General features: G+C 42.0%; 1 protein-coding gene across 1 annotated transcript in view; it reads right to left on the bottom strand.

The window, feature by feature from the left end:
- Window positions 1–440: 440 nt before the first annotated feature.
- Window positions 441–20709, bottom strand: part of CLCN1 (chloride voltage-gated channel 1) — a 44354-nt gene continuing 24085 nt past the window's right edge. Inside the window, exons 9-23 of the mRNA XM_082481120.1 lie at window positions 20415–20499; window positions 16749–16850; window positions 14826–14910; window positions 14263–14412; window positions 11570–11639; window positions 9847–9957; window positions 9504–9717; window positions 8686–8819; window positions 7970–8196; window positions 7742–7847; window positions 6161–6243; window positions 5375–5413; window positions 4625–4729; window positions 2635–2721; window positions 441–2159 (exon numbers count right to left, since the gene is read on the bottom strand). Coding sequence (XP_082337246.1) covers window positions 1761–2159; window positions 2635–2721; window positions 4625–4729; window positions 5375–5413; window positions 6161–6243; window positions 7742–7847; window positions 7970–8196; window positions 8686–8819; window positions 9504–9717; window positions 9847–9957; window positions 11570–11639; window positions 14263–14412; window positions 14826–14910; window positions 16749–16850; window positions 20415–20499 — 1997 coding nt within the window. The 3' untranslated portion in view covers window positions 441–1760. The remainder of the gene's footprint in view (window positions 2160–2634; window positions 2722–4624; window positions 4730–5374; window positions 5414–6160; window positions 6244–7741; window positions 7848–7969; window positions 8197–8685; window positions 8820–9503; window positions 9718–9846; window positions 9958–11569; window positions 11640–14262; window positions 14413–14825; window positions 14911–16748; window positions 16851–20414; window positions 20500–20709) is intronic.

Here is a 20709-nt window from a genome sequence, read left to right as displayed (position 1 = left end):
GAGATTTCCCTCTACTATAAACTTATCACAGATTCTCCCACCCATGAGGATCATCAGAGAGGAATTGGTACAAGGTCAGTCCTTGGAATTAAAGCCAGAAAGGAATTTTCCTAGGGAGACTGGGTTAGAGGTAATGGTATTTTTGACTTGCTACTGAGGCAGCTTATGAAAACTCACCTGTTAAAGTGAAGATGGTGATTCAAAGTTAGATAATGCTTTACTAATATCAGAAAAGGGGATGTGGCCCAACATCCGGGAAAATACCTCCAAGCACATATTCTCAGAACCTGGGTTTCTTCTCTGTTGCTGATAAGTGGAAACACATCCAATAGGCTGCTTGGGACAGCATCCAAGTGCCATGGCACACCAAAAATAGGATAGAAGGAGATGTAGAATGTTAGAGGATAGCTGCAGAATACACAGAATTTGATTTTGCCTATTTACTGAGAAAACTTCACAAGGACAGTGAGTTAAACAAAGCAGCATCTTATCTTTGGATGCTAAGGTTTTGCATGCATGACACGAACTGACAAGACATCTTTTTGCAAGATACAGATCAAAATCTGCTCCAGATTTAGAACTGGAATAGAGAGGGATACTGCAGACAAGGGTTGAGGTCTCCGCTGTTAGTCACAACTGAGACAAGCTGGCAAAATAGAGAGCTGGAATTCTCAGATCTGAGGTATGCAGAAATATGTGGAAAGTAGGCAGGGTAGAATTACCAGGAAAGAGAGCAGGAGTTTTCAGAGGGGAACCTGTTTTCAAAGTGTAGAAAACGTGGCTTCCCTCTGCTGTATTTCTTGGCAGCCTGCTGACACTCCATAATATTTTTTTTTAAGTTCTTATATTTTAAGACTATAACTTTGTAAAAATTGTGAACAGTGATTCAGAGAGACAAACACAGGTATTTGAAATATAGGTGCCTACATGCTGTTTTGCTCCTCTTCCTCTGACACTGAGGTTGCCTCTACTTCAGATTTTCCCATTCTATTTAAAAATTCCAGAGATGATGGGAAAACAAAGAGATTTTCCTCCCTTCCAGTGCTTTTCTTAGAGCCCTGGTTGAATTCAAGACATAAAACATAGACCAAATTTTTTCATCCCATCTGTTTTCAGGGCACATCTCAGCTGAAGGACAGAGGAGAAGCTCCTCACTGCACCCCCATCCAGGAAAATCCCAGAGTAAAAATTGAGAAAGAAGAAAAATGTTCTACATGGGAATGTTTGGGGGGATGCAAGATAAGAGCTAGTGAAAAGAAACTGCAGCAACACGGACATGATTGCAGTCAGAAGCAGCAATATGCTTCTAGGCTGGAGGTCTGGCTGTGTTCACACTGGTGCGTGCAGGCCAGGTGTGACTGGAAGGATTGCACTGACATAGAATGAGAAGAGCTGCTCCTCCTCCACTTTCCACATGGCAGATTGACCCAGAGCATCCTGATTGCGTCCAGCAGTATTCATGTCCTGTTACAATCCCTTCCGCCATGTTATGTAGACATGGCAGAAGCCTAAGCATTATGAGCCTGCCCTTAGTCACCTTGCTGTCCACATCTAACTCCTGCACACACCCGTGTAGTCCAACAGCCTGACAGTCTTTGCACAGAAAGAAAGCAGCAGAAGAAAGGGTCAGTCCAATACCCCTTCTCCCAGCTGAATCAATCATCTGTGGGGATTGCAAAGAACATCCAAAAGCTTCTCTTTGAGGAGCAAACACAAGAAGACTGATTCAACTCCCAACTGGACTACTCCCCTCACACCAGCTATAAGGGGACATCCTCATCCTCATCTTCATCCTCATCCAGGTCAGTGGAGCGTAGGCTTATGTCCTTGAGGATGTCTGAGATGTTTTCAGCAACTGGCTCTGTCAGCTCCATCTCTTCCAACTCAGTATCAGTGGTATCAGTGGAGCACAGGACTCCCCCCTCTTCATGCAAGTGTGAGGGCTGGGGGGATTGTGAGCTGGGAGGCAGTGGGCTCTCTGTGCCCAAGTCCGCTTCTTGCTGTGCTGCCACCATGCAGTTGTCCTGCTGGCTCCACACCTGACTGGTCTGTCTGACCTTCTGACTGCTGATGGAAGTCCGGTTGGTATCACGGAAACTGGCAAGGGGTGGGCGGAGGCGAACCCCAGAGCGTGTGGAACCCTCTATTGCCTTCTGGAGCTATGAGAAGAGAAAAAATTCAGAAAAAATGGATGAAAGGGAGGCTGACCCAGCCCCACCCAGCAGAAGTTCATCTACTCTCCAGGCTAAACAAATAGAGTCACAGCTCTACCTCTGGGGCCTGTGGCGATCATCTTTTACAGTGGTGGTGTAATTTTTCATTCTATCATAAATAACAAATTCCACACCGCTTTCAGAGATGGTAATAGCCGCTCAGTTAAGAGCTCTATGTTCATGAAAAGGATGAACCATCTAACATCCCTGTAAACAACATCTGTTGCCTCCTCTGAAATACAGTCATCCATTCCTCTACATGGCTTCCAAAAGGTTGACTCAGAATTCAACACTAGATTGAAAATGTAGCAATCGCAGTTATATATATTCTCAGCTGGATCCTCCAGCACCTGTAAGTTATTGCAATGATCCACAGGACATTTGCAGTTGATTAAGAAGAGATGAAAGTTTCTCTACTTACCTCTTCCAAAGCCAACACTCCCCTCAGCTTTCCCATGCTGGTTACATAGGCATGACTGAGGCCCAGTAATGAGAACAATGTATGCGTCTATGAGCAAAAACACAAACAACCATTTCAGGGACTTTGGAAACTGGTAATGTGATACTTGGTGCTGGAGCTGTGACTTGGAATTTAGAAACAGGAATCACAAAGGTGCACAAGTCTGCAGCTATCCCAGTGAGGAACTACCTCTCTTCCCTTCCTCTTTTGCAGGTAGCAAATACTACTCTTTGGTAGTACAGCCATAGTTGGGAGTGTGTTGATGATGGAGAGCACCTTCTCAAGGTCACTCCCATCCTGCATCTGGCAAACAGAGATTTATGCACAACTACTGTGTATTTGGGGACTTATGCAGATCCTATTTCATTTTGGTGCTGGAAATTAAACTATCATATAGTAATATGCAGTCAGAACTTGCCTAGGTTATTTATTCCAGTGCTTTCCTTAACACTAGAAATTTCCTTTTTTCCTGTTCCAGAATATTTCCTGTCAAAACTTAAGCTTGTTGCTGCTTATCCAGTGCAATATGAACACTGAGAACAAGTTATTCCCTTACTCTTACAAAGCCTTCTTGAAAGGACAGATATCACGCAGCTATCAGTCTCCTTTTCTTCAGCCTAAATATACCCCATTATTTTACTGTTCTTCATAGATCAAGCTTTCTAAAACTTTCAGCATTCTCAGTGCTCATCTGTGGCGTATTTCCAAATTCCAAGTTCTTTAAGCTGAGGTCTAGCTAGACTTCATCTGTGGCCTCATATGAAGTCATTCTTTCACAGCTTGTGCTTGCCTTTATATTTTTTTTAATATCACATGAGATATTGAATGCCATGTTCAGGTCTAAACTAAGGAAAATCTCATTTCTCAGAAACAACACATTTTACCCTCATGTAAAAGAAAATCAGACCGGTTAAATGCAATTTGGTCATGATAAGCTGTGATATTCTTGCCATTGTCAGTAGTCTCACATTTAGCTCTAACTATGCATACCTCAGATAGCTTGATTATTTATTCCTGCATTTTTTGTGCAGGCAAGTTAAGTTGATGTGTCTGTTATTTCAGAGCTTCTCATTTACTCTTTTTCTATGACAGGTATGAAACTTCCCCATTTGCAGTCTTCAGGTATAATTTCTTGTAACCCCTATGTTCTCAAAGATAAATGCTAGTGATTTTCAGATTACTTCAGCCAGCCTTTTAGAAAACACCAAACTCAATTATATGCTAACCTGTTCTTATTTCGCTCAAGGCTGAGATCTTACCCCTCTGATAACAGTAATTAATTAATTTTGTGCAAGGCATATGCTGACCATTCACGTTAAGTGAATATTGATAAAAACACGCACTGTTGCTTCAGCAGACTGCTTTCTCTTTCTGTTGAGTGAAAGCCCAGTCCTCTCTTACTCCTGATATACAATGATTGCTTTTATCCCCAGTCATCCTGTGCTAACTCTAAAGTTGTATGACCCATCTTCCACCTTCCTTGTGCTTCAGTTCAATGAAGACCCTATGATATAGGGTGGTTTCAAGCAACATTTCTCATGCACCGAGGCAGTCTCTAGGCCCTGACAAAAACAGCGTGACAAATCCAGGAGTAGTCACTCCAGTGCTGCACACTGACAAAGCAGAGTGTAAATATCAGTGTAATGCCCCCAGCAGCAAGGCATACAACGCTTCTGTTAATGTAGTGACTGGAAAATCCTACGTGGTGTCCAAAAGCTATTTTAATAACTGCACTCATACTTCTTATCATGTAGCCTTTCATTTTGCAAGAGTTTGGAGGTACACACAGAAGGTTGTAGGAACAAACTGACTTCTGTAGCTGGATGTGAAGTAGCTGGTGATAGTAGTTGTAGATGAAAACAATGTGAAGAAATAAGTCATAGACTAGACTTGCAATGATAGTTAGGGTGGAGAAAACCAGTGTATGCCTCAGAGAGACATCTGCACCCACCTTGTGCAGGGAAGTTCTCTCCACCAGTTGGAAAGGGGCAGGGTCTATGCGGCAGCTGTCAAAGCACACATTCTTGTTCAGCTCCTCCTGTTCCCAAGCATCTATCTGACACAGGAAAGAAGAGGAGTCACTCTTACAGTAATCAGCAGTGTTGCTGTCTTGTGTACCATTCTCCTGTTAATGCTTCTTCCTTCCTATGTAGATCATTCATCTTGCCCATTATATCACAGCCCTCAGGTTTCCCATCCCTTCCTTGCCAGATGTCAAGTCCCTATGGAAACAGAGCAATTCCAGTACCTCAGAGGTTTCCTGAGAAGGTGAGGTTTTGCTCCTTTCTGCTTAAAGAGGGAGTCAACATCTTAGTTTTCCTTTCTGAGAACACCTTCACCTTGTCATTGCAAGATAATCGTTCCTTTGTGTAAAAAAGGAAGGAACAATATAGACGCACAAACGGATTTAGGTGAGGGGGGACCTATGGAGGTCTGTAGTCCAAAACCCTGCTCACAGCAGGGCTGACTTCAAAGCTAGATCAGATTAGTCAGAGCCTTACTCAGCACATCTAGCAGAACAATCTCTTCTTTTATTGGGTGAGACTTGCCCTCTGTGCAACTCTAAGAAGAAAATGGCTTGAGCTATAGCTTTATGTGGCAATCACTGAGGTTGTCAGAGTTCAGGATGTATTGCATGTGATAGGAAATGGGCAAAAGAAGCACTCAATTAACCTCACTCCCTTTCTGCACCCAGTCTTACCTCTTCTGGCCTCATTGTGTCAACAGCTTCCACTGGCTCCTGTAGGAGAAAACGCTGTTCAGGACAGAGAACCCACAGTTTCACAGAGTACAGAAGGAAAAATTTGCACAGCCTCCTCACCCCGTGTCATCCACTTTTTGTTCCAAATAGTGTATTACTAAGTGTTTAGATTTTCTTTATACTCACACATTATAAGAGGTACTCTTTACTTGCTGTGCTTCCCTTGTCAGTGAAGATTGATTATGCAATGCTGGTGGAGCCATTCAGGTGTCTAAACATGGTCATCTAGTACTGCTTTAGATGCTTTTAGGTATCCCACATGGAAGCCAACCACTGCCCTAGAGGTGGATAGGTCTCCCATAGGCTCTGTATGGTATCCGCCAACTCTATGCAGATATATCAGACACCTAAGGGCATCTAACATGGCACAAGGCAAAAGCATTTTTTGATTTTTATCTGGCCAAAACTGTTTGCCAAATGGAATAGAACTGCACTTTATTCCAGGTTAACCAAAATAGCATTAATTTGTTCACTGAGAAAAAGATGCCACACCCAGTCATGATGGTAACCTTGACACCTGAGCACATCTGTAGGAAGATGCACACTCCTTTACAATAATCACACCCTTTCTCCTTGGAGAGGGTTCCCCACTGATGCTGTCAGAGTTCAGAACCATAAGCGTGTCCATGCTTTGTCCACGTGCTGAATGGCTCTGTGTGGTAAGTTCTATTTCCATTGCATTCCCTTCCCTCTTTAGGGTACTACTAGGCTCTCTGTATCCCTAACCTGGATGGCACTCTCTGTTTCAAGTGGACGGTTGTAATGGCACAAGAGCTGCTGGATCAGTTGCCTCAAACTCCTGATATTGCCTGAAGGATGGAAACAAACACATGGATAAGAATGAAGAACAAGCAAGAGACAAAAATACAAAGCTCCATGCCCATCTCCTTGCCCAAGGCAGGCTGGGAAATAATACGAGGGACATAGTAGATGGTATATGACAGGGCTGAGCCAGTCACAATCTAGCATTCAATTTGTCAGATGGTGTCTGGGACATGCCAGAATAAATATTCCCATGCAATATCTTTTCCTCAAGGAGAGGAAACGAACCATTACAAAGTAGCCCTTTCAGATAATATCCATAGATGAGTGTCCCTGAAGAAAAAAACAAAGCCCAGAAGCAAGATTACTAACACAGCAAACAATCTGATACAAGGGATAAACTGCTGTGATGAGAGCTTTCTGCAGTCCACAAAGAGAACATGGTTTGGAGGATGAGTATGGAAAGTGGAGGTGAGAATTTGGAAATTACTTCAAAGACGAACCATATCAACAGCCTGAAAGTGACAGGTACAAAATGGTGAGGAGTCCATGGGTTGTGCCAGTAGTGTAATGGTGGGAATGAAAAAGACTACAGAATTATTCTCCCAGGCAGGACAGTTGGGAATTAGCAAAAAGGAGGCGACAGGGTTTGGTGCTGTTGAGAACAAGGCTGTGGAGGAAGGTTGGTCAGAAACAATGACAGCTGTGAGCCAAACTGAAAATTATGGCAGGGAAAGCCTTGTGAAGTCACCCCATGCTCCACTTCCTCTGGTCACTCCTGGATCACTCAGTACTAGCTTCATGTAAAATGTCTCTCACACTGTCCTTGTTTTCATGTGATTCTTTTTCTGCTTTGTTAAGGAAGGTGGATGGCTGTCCCTCCATGTGCTGCCTTGGAAACATGAAGTGGATTTTCCTATGCCTTAGAGGTTTAGTCATACATAAGCGGTATTAAGGAACCAAAATGTGCTATATGCTGGATCTTACGTGCTAACCTTTGGGTGCCTAAAACCATGAGCCAGAGCAAGCACTATCCTCTGTATTCATTCTCAAGACTGGGCTACACCTCCTTGCTTACTCACTGTCCGCATATTTCAAGACACATAAAGGAAAAAAACCAACACCATACTGCATCAAATACACATGACAGAAATGAGCTATGAGTACAGTCTTGGAAGCAAAGCTAATAAAGGCTGGGGTGGCACACAAAGAACACAGTACATCAGTCTTTGTCCATCATATTAATGTAGCTGAATCAAAGACGTGTGTGTCCAAGGGAGGAGCTATTACTGGCAGAGAGAGAGCAGCCTGAGTGGGCCTACTTTAGCCATGCTCTCTGAGGGATCAGCAAAAATAGATATTTCCAGGTACGTTACACTGATGTTGAGGTGCATTAACAAAGTACCTTTAATAGAGGAACAGCAGAGAAAACTCCTCTCAGTCTCTGGGAAATCGGTACTTCACACAGACACGTACACCCAGTTAGCATGAGAACTTCCACAAGCTGGCTAAGATGTGGCTGAGGTATGCCAGAAGTTACCATACCTGGGACTTGCTGTGGCTCCAAAGTCTCAGGTATTTGTTTAAGAGGACTTGTTGGGCCATTGGGTTCCTCTGGGTAACTGGGATTGGGACTTGGGGGCCGAGGCAGCTGTTATTGGAAAGGAGAGAAAACAAAGTTCACCCTGTGTCATTTCTTTCTCAGCCTCTGCAAACGCCTTACCGCTTCTTAAGCAGTCTCTGTGTTGCAGTCTCTCCACTTCTCTCCCTCACCTCTCCCTTCTCATCTGTATCCTCATCCTCATCAACATAAGCAAAAGATTCATGCTTCAGCTTTGGCAGCGTTGCCCACGGTCCCTTGCTGTGCCCATCGTAGGGTGCCTCAGACAGCTTCTGCTGCATTTCTCTGTTGAGGAGCCGTCGCCGTTCTGGGCTTATATGTCTCTGGAGGAGAGCCTGCAGCTCAGATCGCTCTACAGACCCCAGAAGGATCATGGTCTCTGCATAACAGAGTGGGGAAGCCATTAAGCCGCTTCAAGGTTTTGAATGTCCCCTGCCACACACTGCCCCTTCCTCCCTCCAACCTCTTCAAAGTGCTCGGACTCATACTGTCTAGAACTATACAAGAGTCATTGGCCAGCCCTGCTAATTGCTGTTAAAACACTGTGGGGCTGTGGGCCATTCCTCAGCACCACATCAGAAGCGGGCTCTTTACACATGCAAGATTCCTCCCGGGTGTCACAGTTCGGTCCACAAACTTCCCCCACACCTCCCTTGCCTCCTATATCTGCTCCTCCGCCCACACTCTGGCTTACCTGTCTGACCAGCTGAAACAGCCTTCTGTCATACATAGCGGAAGATTTTTAGGATGATTTTTTATGTAGTGGGTCACACTGTCTCCTTCACAGCATGTAATTTGAAAGCTAGTTTCTTTGGCTCTTTAAGCCGAGATAGTCTTCAGGAAGGACCAGTTTCTCCACATTGCTTACCTGGTGAGTCCACCAAAGGCAAAGTCTTAACAGTGGTGCTTTGGAGTAGAGTTTGCAAGTCCCGGTATTTACAGTTGGAGGAGACAAATTTCACGTCTTGGACCATAATATCCTCAACAAAGATATTGTATTTGCTGTGAATTTATGGACAATAAGGGGAAGAGTTAGCACATTAAAAATGTCTAGCAGATAAATTCCTTTAAAGTGTTCTCAACACAGTTGCTAAATGATCTTCTGTGAGAGTAACCAAAGAGGACTTTCCAACAGGATCAACACAGATTAACTGGATTTTCATTCCAGTTGTATTCCACTCCATTACCCCTCACCATAAAAATATACACATATATGTATAGAGGTTTCATACATACATACCTATGCATATTACATATACTAGAGAGAAGAAGACATATATGAATTTTGTTTAAAGCAAAATATTCAAATAAGATTACATTTCAAACATTTGCTGGAGAAAAATATCCAAACCCCACTGAATTCAGAAAAAAATGGAAATGAGACACTTGAATTTCAAATTTTTAAACTGAAGCAATTTGGCAATATTAACACAAATACAGTAATGTTGCAGATTATTCAAACCTGTGCTTTCAGTGAAAAAAATGAAAAAGACTTTTCTCCATTTCTGTGTATGAACCCTAATTGTACTGCACCACTTGTTTTTTCTCACTGCAAGCATAGTCTGCCTTTTTATTTTCTTCATAGTACTATCCCCTTTTCACGACCTTTTATTCTCCTGTGGTTTCTTCCTCTTCTGCTTTATTTCTTTGCCACTCCCCACCTCCACCTCTGTTCTACCACTGTACCTTATGGGATTCCAGCCCAGGTCTGGCAGGTAGGGCAACTTCTTCACCTGGATGATGCTATCATAGAGGCTGGGCTGCAGACTCTGGGCCACCATGTTGGCAAGAATGACAGCCACCATCATGGGGAGGATGTGAGAGATCTGACCTGTCAGCTCGAAGCAGATCACAGCAGTGGAGACAGTGTGGCTCACCGCTCCTGTCAGAGCTGCTGCACCTTTCCCAGGTAGTGTAGAAAAGACACAGGGAGAGAAGACGACTGTCATAAAGAAACGACATGTCACGTCAACCAGGAAAGTCATGGGGATGGGGCCAGGTGAAGAAAAAGAAAGACATGGAGACTCACCAATGACAGCATACCCTCCAGGTAAAATTTGATAAACGATACCATCAAAGAGGATCCCGTTGGGAAAAAGTGATGCTGTGATTTCCCCAATAAGACGCCCAAATGCGGCACCTGGAAAATATCACTGACAATTATGGAATTAACATCTAAGGAACACCCAGTCTGTGCTGTGCAGATGTGCTTGGCAACCACTTGAGTATTTTCTAACAGAAACAAAATCAAAACTTACATTAAAATGACACTGGGGACTAAAGAGGAGTTCTCAGTTACAAAATATAGAAGTTAGACTCCAAGAAGAGAAAAATGTACTAAGATATGTAAATACAGTTAACCCCTTATCCTTCCATTTAGGGACATTCAAGGCACAGAGGTATTTGTTATTCTCAGGTAGGAGGAAATGTTTTCAGAATAAATACAATGTCAGTCCAATTCGCAGTTGAGGTCCTTCACATACTCATTCTATGAATGTCCAAACACTAGAATCACAGCTTACGGAAGAGTTTAGGTGGGAAGGGTCTTTTGAAGGTCTTGTTCTGACCCCTGCTCACAACAGGGCTGATTTCAAAGTGAAATCAGGTCACCCAGGACATTGTCCAGACAAGCTTTAAAAGTCTGCAAGGGTGCAGATTCTCCAGCCTTTCTGAACACCTTAACCAAGGAAACACTTTTTTTCTTATGTTCTATCAGAATTTCCCCTGTTGCAACTTGTGCCTTGACCTCCTATTTACTGTGTGTCTCTAAGAGGCATCTTTCTATCCTCTCTGTCCCCTGCTGCATTAGGTAGTAGAGGCTGCAGTGAGATCCCCTCTCAGCCTTCTCTTTGCAGGCTGAACATGCCCAACTTCTTCCAGCTCTCCTTGTCTGTTTTGTGCTCCAGCTCCCCAACAACCCCAGTGGCCTCACTGGACTCATTGCACTTTGTCAAAATCTCTTGTATTGATGGACACAAAATAGCACAATATTCTAGAATTGTGTCCAAAATGCTGAATGCGAGGAAATAACCAATTTCTTTGCCTTGCTGGCTAGGCTTTTCCTAATACAGCCTTGTTCGTAGTTAGCCTTCATCTCTGCAAGGGCATGCTACTGACTCATGTTCAGTTGCTATCTGCCAGAACTCAGAGGTCCTTGGCGCACACCATTTCATTTAAGAGCTGTGGGTAATTAATGCTGAACTTCATGAACTTGTATACTTCAGCCTAATGTAGCCTCTCATTTTTAACATTAGCATCATATTCTTTTTATTTTTTTGGTCTTGGAAATAAAACCAGTTAAAAACCAATAAACTCCTGTATGCTACCGTATTTCAGTCAGAAGAAATTAATAAGTGGTGGATTACATTGCAGGTACTAGTTTTGAGGTTATCTCTTCTAGTTGGCCTTCAGGGGCGAAAGGAACAACTACTAATCATTGTAGGATGAAAGTTTCTCTGTAGGTGAAGAGGCAGAGAAATTAGAAGGCCATCGCACAGCATGACTCCCCACAGTGTGGCTTTCCTTATGTAAAAGGACAGGGATTTCCTCCTCAACATTTGGATTTGGGGAGTGGGAAAAGGACAAAAGCTGAGACTCAGAGGCTGGTGTATGGACTATTAACAGAGCTTGTCATAGACATCAAGTGATGACTCCTCATCCACTAGAAGAAACCTACTGGGTACATATGTGATGTCTCTCTTATCCTCTCCACCTGTCAGACCAATATGCTGCAACACAAAACTGAAACTCACCTAGAACAAAAACAGGCATGAAGCCTCCACAGGGAATTGGCATCGTGGTAGCAATGACAGACATCCAGAACTAGAACAGAGGCAGAGGGTGCAGTTGTTACTGAGCAGCAATAGCATTTCCTGCAGCCCCACTCTACTACCCAGCTGTGAATCAATGAGGAGATGTGTTCTGAGCGATCTGGCAGTTCAGCCAGACAATGAAGGGTAAAGGGGCTGTGAGATGTGAAGGAGAAACTCTGACAACACACCAACACTGACGCGGAGGACCTCTGGGCAACTGCTGTGGTGGCAGGGAGGTTGAATCACCAAAGGGATGGATGAACGTGAGAACTCCTTTGCCTTGGACCTCAGAACTTGAGATTTTCTACTGCTCCAAACAGCTTAGCTTTTCATAGAACAAGGTTGTCAGACAACAAGATTTCAGTGTGAAGGGAACTCTGGAGGTGTCTCCCCCAACTCCCTGCAGGGCTAATTCCTACGTTAGATCAGGTTGCTTATCCAGGTGAGTTCTGAACATCTTTAAGGGCAGAGATTCCCCAGCTTTTCTGGGCATTTTTGCCACTGCTGACCCACACTCAGGGGAGAATTTTTTCCTGAATTCCAACTGTCATAAGTTTCCTTTATTCTAGCTTGTGTTTGTTGTCTCTTGTCCTATCACTATATTGGGCAAAATGGTGAAACCCATCCTGGTACTGCTAAAACCAGTTCAAATGCTGACTTAGCCCAGCACATATAGACTTCTTCTGGAGGCAACAGCCTAACCTTATGAACACCTCAAAGGCCAATACACTCAGACTTTCTCAGGCAATATGATAAGAGATTTCCACAGTTGAATGAAACACAGAGAATGCTGCTGTTTCAAAAGCTTGTACAAAGAAGTGTACTGGCAAGATGTCCCTTGCTGCAGCAGTATCATCCATAGGAGAGAGAGAACCATGATCTAGCACATCAAGAGCATTACTTTCAGGTATTTTGGGACCATACTCTCCTCTGAGTGGGGAAATCTGTTCAAGGTCAACCTTTGAGGAGGTGATGCCTCTGTAGACATTGTTGTGGACAGAGGAGATACTAATCTGTAGACAGAGAGTTTGGTGAGAGGAAATCTACCTGACAGCTTTTCTATTGTAACTGTCATAGGATGGTTGTCATACAAGGGAAAATTAAGCCAAGATACAGCCTGCCATTTAGGAAAGCCCCCTACAAAGGTAACAAAGAACCCGCAGTACAGCATTTCTCAGCCCAAGGTAGAGGAACATGATGTGATGATGGGTTGGATCATCAATTTGATACTGGTTGTTGCTCTTCCTTCCATAAGCCATTTGAATATTCAAGAGGAGAAGCTCCTGGCTGGCTGAGGCTAGAAAGCTGCAGAAGTAGAGTACCGCTAACTAATCTCTGTGTTTGCAGTACCTGACCCAGACCAAATACAGCTGAGATCTGGGACTATAGTGCAGTGGAGAATCAGGCCAAGTCTTTCCCCAGAGTTGAAATAGCAGTCATTTTTATGTGGTCTCTCCCAACTCTGAATATATCCAGAAGAAAATAAACTGCTTGGAGCTGTTATCTAGTGAGTTGAGAAAGCCTTTAGTTAACAGGACAAGGCCAATGAATCTAGTGTCTGAGGACACAGCTCTTCCAAAGGAGAAGAGATGGACTCAGGATAGATACACCATGTAGTTCATCCCTCTTGTATTCAAGTAAATGAGACCTCATCTGCTTGGTACACTATAACCAGAATTATCACAGAAGCAGAACTCTTAACTGCTTGTCAGAAATTCAATACAGTGTTTTACTTTAGGTGGAATCAGCTGTGTCAGTCAATCATTGATGTCCATTCCTGATCTACTGAAATGTTCAACTGATATTACAAGGCGACCTCAGCTCTTTTGCTCCTTTGCAACAACAAAAAAAATCACCATTTCTATGATAGTTTTACAGTTTTATTTCTACCCCCTAACCCCACACCTCTTAAAAAACCTCTTTCTTGCTACTTGTATTTTGAACACTGGAATATAATATTTTCTTCTTTCAAATCTCTTCTCTTGCTCTGTCATGTATGAGTTATACAGCTGATCCTCTCAGAGGCTGAACAGTTGCAACTTCGACAGACCATGTCAGCTCAGAACATTTAATATGCTGTTGCTTTCCAAGAAGTGAGCAAAACTGTTTTAAGCTGCATTTCTCCATCAGATTACAGTATTGTTAACAAATCCTTGAGCCTCACAAAACTAGAGATCGTGCTTGCGTAGTCTTATTTGTCTCCTATCTGTAGTCAGGAATATCAAGTAGATGGTATCAGACTTTGTTTAGACCAAATATAAAATATCTGAGAACTTTTTACTCAACTATTTATTTTTGTGAAACTTGAGAAATCTTTCCTGCTGTAGTTCTTCCTACCAAGTACTACACAGTGGGTACCAAGGGTCATTCAGCAGGATGCATGAGGAAGATGACCTAGGGAAGCAGTGAAGGAGGTCACTATATTTAGGCCAGGGAAATACTCCGTAATAATTTTGATAATCTTGCATTCAAGGCAGGCAAACATCACATCAAAAGATGTAAGAACCCATTGCAGTCGTAGTGCTTCATTCAACACCCAGCAACTCCTCATTGGCAGTTCACAAACTATTTTACAAAGGATCAAGAGCATTCACTCTGAGTGTAGAAGGTTTATGGTGAGCTGGGTTTCCTACCTTCATGAGAAAGAAGAGCAGGATGATGATGAAGACGCTGACTTTAGGATGTATCCAGGCAGCAGATTTCCCTAGGATCGCAGGGTCCCCTGTGTATTTTGCCCAGGTATAGTTATCAAAGAGAGAGCTGATGGCTTCCCGCGGCATCAACTAAACAGCAAAAAAGAGCCAGGAGCCATGAGATTAGACCGAGTAAATATTCTACCTCTGTTCCAAGAAAGTGGAGGAGATTTTTACTTAGGTAATTCATGATTGTGAGATTTAATTCACATTTTTAATCTTCAGGAAGAGAGACAGGACTTTACCTGAACTGGTGAAAGGATAACTACTTTTACACATGGGGTAACATCTTCCTTATTACTTGCTTAGGAGAGTGGACCTTTATCAAGTTTTATATGAAGGAGATAGCGGAGATCGTGAATCTCAGAATATAGTCCTTCCTCAGTCCAAACTCCTCACATGTCTTTCTTCCCTTTCCATAACATAAGGTAATTGGGGCACAGGATAAGGGCAGGCTGTTCTGCAGAATTGCACCGAATTGCAAATACATATCCCATTCTCACCTCTCCTGCCATGAACTGCCCAAATCCAGGAGGAAAGGTCACAGTTGCTATAAGGAAGGTTATAACCCCAGGGTATATGAGGCGGCTGAAAAGAAAGAAAAGTTTATTGAAATATAACCTCACATCCTTTTCTTGTAGCACTATCACCTCAGGACTAGGGATGCTATTTCTGTGAAAGCTCTCTGCCATATTTGTATCCATTGTTTTGGAGTTCTGTTCAATTTAACACCCTGCTCCACTGATCATCATCATTCATAGAGAGTTCAACTGTCAGCAAAACCATTTTTCCCATCAGAATTAATGTAATGGAGGCATGGAGGGAGAGAGGGATGTACAAAATGCATAAACTTGAATACGCAGCAGGGTAGATGTGTATTTACGATGATGTTCTAAGCCAGCACCTCCTCCATTTGTCCTGATTATGCCAGTCTTGCTTCTACATCACCCATGCAATGTATCCTGTCCTAGTGTATTCAAATGTAGGGGTTTCTTCTCCATTTCTGCATGCATTCCCCATTGCATTAATTCTTATAAGAAAAACTGCTTTTCTTTCCATTGTATTGCTGACCATCACAATTTTTGGGGAGGTGTCCTGGGTGGCCAATGGGTTTAGCTGTGCCAGGCCAGTGGGGCATAGCTGGAGAGCAGGGTGAAGTTATCTGTGTTTTCCTACTGCTGTGTCCAATCCCAGGATGTGTTTCTGAGTACACTGGAACACCTCATGGGCACGAAGACAACATGAGTCTAAGTTGACTCCATGTGCTGAACTAAGCCTGTCATCTGTCCCCTGACAAATTACTGTGTTCCCTACAGGAAGTTCTGGCTGAGATGCTGTGGTATGCAGGAAGACAAAATATAACCTTTAATTTCTTTCATTCTAAGGACCTACAAAATTTTACGAAATGAGTCCAAAGTTTAAAGTAAATTCCTGCTTTTCAGGTTTTTTCTCTACTAACTTGTTTGGTGGCTCTGCTGGTGCTTGTGGCTAAAGCTACATAATGAAGAAAGACAGTTTTTCTGCCACATAATAAATTAAGTTAGTTTGAACTTCTTTTTAACTAGTGGTTTTCTTCTGCTCAGATCTGCAACTTGCTAAGAAATATAGGTCCTCCACACCTCTCAACTTAAAAAATTCTAATAGCATCAGATTTCTTCTGTAAAGAGACTGAAAACATTTACAGTTAGTAAATGTCACAGTTACTTTTTCTTCCTCAGATTATAACTTTGGAGATTATAACTTTATTGGAGATAGAAAAAGAAGTATTTTCAAGTGTCCCGTAAAACCTTTATTGCTAAGATTTTTATTTTGTTTCGCATTTCTCTTCCACACTGCAATTCACACAGCATTTGGTTACTATCAGTTTCAGCTTTTGGTTTGTACGTATGCAGTAATTTCTATACTGCAGCACATTCTTTACATTTTTGCCTACATTTTTGTTAAAAAAAAATAGATTTTAAAGACAGTTAGATTTCAGTCGTATTTCATTTTCTTAAAATATAAATGATGTTGAATTTCCTTTTTACAGATTCTAAAAAGAAACGCAGCAGAAGCAGCATGATCTTAAGAAACACAATCATTGATTTTCTAATTAAAACCAGTTTCTGTCTAATCAATAGTTTCCTTTGTCCTCTTAATGAATATTATAGAACCTCCCTCCTAAATCAAGAAGCTATTTGAAACTATTGGGGCTGATCAAGAAGAAAATCCACTGTAGAACAAATTCTCTTGATGTTTACAGGTATCTTACTCACATAGAAATTCAATTTCTCATGTTTTTACTATCTTACATTTGAAATAGTTCTACTAGTTTCCAGAAAGCATTTGTTAATATATATTTTTTATATATATTAAATATATATATATTTATACGAGTAGGTTATAGAAATACGGTCCCTAAAGAAAGTATCTTCAAAGGCACTCACTATTTGGTGAGAAACTGGCTCAGAGCCGTATGACGCCGGATGCATAGGACCACTTGGCGATTGAGATAAACAAAAAACGCTCCAAGGAATCCAGAACATATCCTAAAGTGGAGAAAAAGAAATAAAACTATACCAAACAACAAATAATACACAAACCATCAACCAAGAAAATGAGTTTAAGTGTTTTCATCTTAGATGTTTATGAAGTCTTTTAAATGTCACCTAGAGGGTTACTCCTACAGCAACTCACTTGAAGACATTAACTCCCTGGTAAAAGGGGAAAGAATATTTTGGACCCGTTTTTCACACACGCTGCCATTTTAACCTTTAGATTTTCTCTTGCTTAGAGGGGGAAACCCCACCTATAAAAATCTATAAAATAATCTGTAAAAATAATCTATAAAAAGGGACTGACAGATCTCAGCGGGGATTGGCAAAGAGCAACTGAGCAGAGACAAGTATTGTCAGAACTTAGACATTAGGTTGGAACAGGAAATAGTAAAATTGAAGGGAATTTAACTCTCTTTCAGCAAAATTATACACCTACATCAAATATTAACAGTAATCTTGTGCCTAAAGCAAAGTATGTAATCTCTATGATCCTAATCACTTAGGCCTACCTTCCTGAACCTAACAAAGTAAAAAAATGTATAGCTGTCTAAGGACTGGCCTTGATCCTTATGCTCTGTAGCTAGGTAATAGGACCTAATACTCAAAATAGGACCTAGAAATAGGACCTAATACTCAAAGGTGAAGGAAAAAAATAAAAAGAGTGAAAAAAGAGTGCATTTAGAATTTTTAGGGGAAGTATTATTTTATGTTGCAAATAATTAACCTACAGAATACTGAGGATAAACAGATAACATTTACATTCTATTAATTTTTAAAATGAATGGAATTTTCCTTGTTATACGTTATGCAGGCTTTTGCCAAATCATTCAAAGATTAATTAAGCTTACTTAAAAAGCTGTATGTTGAAAAAAGCCTGCTTGATCATTTAAAAATTGCATAGGAACAAGTTTAAACTAAATATAAAGCTGTTCACAGCCAAACATGTCCAATGAACTTCTCTTAAATCTGTTAAGCCAGCACTGTTTTGTACTAGTGTTAAAATAGACCAGTCCCTTAGGCAATATAAGCCTAAGGGCTGCACAGTGAACTGAATTTCTTTATAATATTTTATATTAAAAAACAGATCCCTCCATTCCTGCCTATGAATTTATCAATTAAATAGAAGGGCTCCTGCTGTATGTATTTTGCAAATTAACAACATTTGCTGACATAGAAGAAGAAGATCTACCTGTTAATAGTGCCTGGGCTGGCTCATTTTTTTTTTGTCCTACCTGAAAGTGAAGAAATAAGTTGGATAGAAAGAGATTTCAGCTTTGAGACTTAACATTAAGAGACTTTGGAGCATTCCAAGTTGGTGTCAGGACTTTATCCAAGACTATCCAAGTCTAGATTTTTTTTTTTTAAAAATACCGCATTGGATACACAGGAATTTGAAAGCATTTCACAGTTGTCATATACTCCTTTCCTAGTCTATGTGCAGTGACGAGTGGCGCTCCTCAGGGATCAGTACTGGGGCCTGTACTGTTCAACATCTTTGTCAGCGACATGGACAGTGGGGTCGAGAAAACCCTCAGCAAGTTTGCTGATGATATCAAGCTGTGTGGTGAGGTAGACACACTGGAGGGGAGGGAAGCCATCCAGAGGGACCTGGACAGGCTGCAGAGGTGGGCCCAAGCCAACCTCGTGCAGTTCCACAAGGCCAAGTGCAAGGTCTTACATCTGGGTCAGGGCAATCCCAAGCACAAATACAGGTTCGGTGGGGAATGGCTGGAGAGCAGCCCCGAGGAGAAGGACCTGGGTGTGCTGATTGACGAGAAGCTCAACATGAGCCAGCAATGTGTGAACACAGCCCAGAAGGCCAAACGTATCCTGGGCTGCATTAAAAGAAGTGTGGGCAGCAGGTCAAAGGAGGTGATTCTGCCCCTCTACTCCACTCTCATGAGACCCCACCTGGAGTACTGCATCCAGCTCTGGAGTCCCCAACATAAGAAGGACATGGACCTGCTGGAGCATGTCCAGAGGAGAGCCACGAGGATGATCCGAGGGCTGGAGCACCTCTCCTATGAGGAGAGGCTGAAAGAGTTGGGGCTGTTCAGCCTGGAGAAGAGAAGGCTCCAGGGAGATCTTATTGCGGCCTTCCAGTACCTAAAGGGGGCCTACAGGAGAGCTGGGGAAGGACTTTTTACTCGGGCATGTAGCAACAGGACAAGGGGGAATGGCTTTAAACTGGAAGAGGGCAGGTTCAGATTAAAAATTAGGAAGAAGTTTTTCACTTTGAGGGTGGTAAGGCACTGGAACACGTTGCCCAGAGTGGTTGTTGAGGCCCCATCCCTGCAGGTGTTCAAGGCCAGGCTGGATGTGGCCTTGGGCGACCTGGTCTAGTGGGAGTTGTCCCTGCCTGTGGCAGGGGCATTGGAACTCGATGATCTTCAAGGTTTTTTCCAATCCAAACCATTCTATGATTCTATGATACTGAAAAATAGCAGCCCTGTCAACTCTGGTCAAAACACAATGACAAGAAATTTTGCATTCTATCAGCTGTAAATCATAAGGACTACCTTTTTCCTTGCCAATCTAAACAAATAAACTCCCTCGAGTTCAGCATGCAAGTCTATTTAAGAAGAACAAAGTAGGTACATATTACTAGCAAAAGCTCCTGTATATTCGTAGATTTTCGGCATATATGATGTTTTCAAAAAATCCCACTTGAGTTCATATTAATGGATATGAGGGCAGCCTACTAAAAGGAGCTAGAAAACCTTGAATATATTCCTAGTCTGAGATCCAGATCTTGCAACAGACTATGTTCACAATGCCAGCACAGGTGTTTGTTCCTACAGTCTATTCCCTTCACTACTACTCTGCAGTGATTTCCCTGAAGCCTCTCTCAAGCTCTAACCCAAGACTTTTCCTCACAGCAATTCCAGACTCAGCTTTTCTCTAGTATTTCCCAATTCTATTCTCATTTTTCTATAGTTCATTCTTTCATTTTCCAAAATTTCTTCCACAAATGAAATTGACTCTGATATCTCCATAAATAAAATAAAACTGACAGTCATCTTCATAAATTAACCGTTGTTCTCCTTGAATCCAATTACAGTTCAGTTACCCTCGCCACTATGTCGAATGTACCAACCTCTCTTGAAAAGGATAAATATTCTGACCTTGTAAAAGGGAAACTTCCTGGTTAAATATTTTGTCCCATTTTTGTCAAATGAAAAGGCCATACTTGGTTGATCAGTTCATTTGAGGATGCCATCCAAACAGTTAAAGGGCCAGCCAGTAAATCTATATCCAGAACCTAGAGCAAGTTAGACTTATTTTTTTCCCCAGAACTTAATTTCTGAAAAAGATATCTGGAAAGGAAATAACAAACATCTTGATAATACCCACATTTCCTTCCTTACCCATTGTGCTACATGGGCACCATTTCTGAAGGAGGAATGCCAACAAGCAGAGGGCTTATTTGTGACAATCAAGATGTCTAAAAGAGATGTACATAACTGTTTTGCAAAAGAATTCCTAACAGAGCTCACGTGATAACTCATGTGAGTTCACATGATAGCGCAAGGATCCAGGTTCCTGGGAACTTACCCTATTACGGCAAATGCTGGAAGCTCTTGCAGATCAAAGGGAAAATCCATGCGAAAATTTGTTCTGAACAGGGCTGTGATGGTAACTGTGAGAGAAGAAAGAGGTAGAGGAGGAAAGGGAATAAGGATGTGAGAAGTTAATGCCATAAGAGGTCGGGGTAGGGACAGGGAAACTAGTTCATATGTGCTCCTGTGTGGTTTCATTATTTTATATACAGTATTACAGATTGGAATACTGCTCTGATTTTCATAGTGCCTATTTTTGAGCACTTGTAACATGAACAGTCTAGATGGTA

This window comes from Vanellus vanellus (assembly GCF_965231255.1).
Source record: "Vanellus vanellus genome assembly, chromosome: 1".
Classification (NCBI taxonomy): Eukaryota; Metazoa; Chordata; class Aves; order Charadriiformes; family Charadriidae; genus Vanellus; species Vanellus vanellus.
This window is presented reverse-complemented; position numbering and strand designations above follow the sequence as displayed.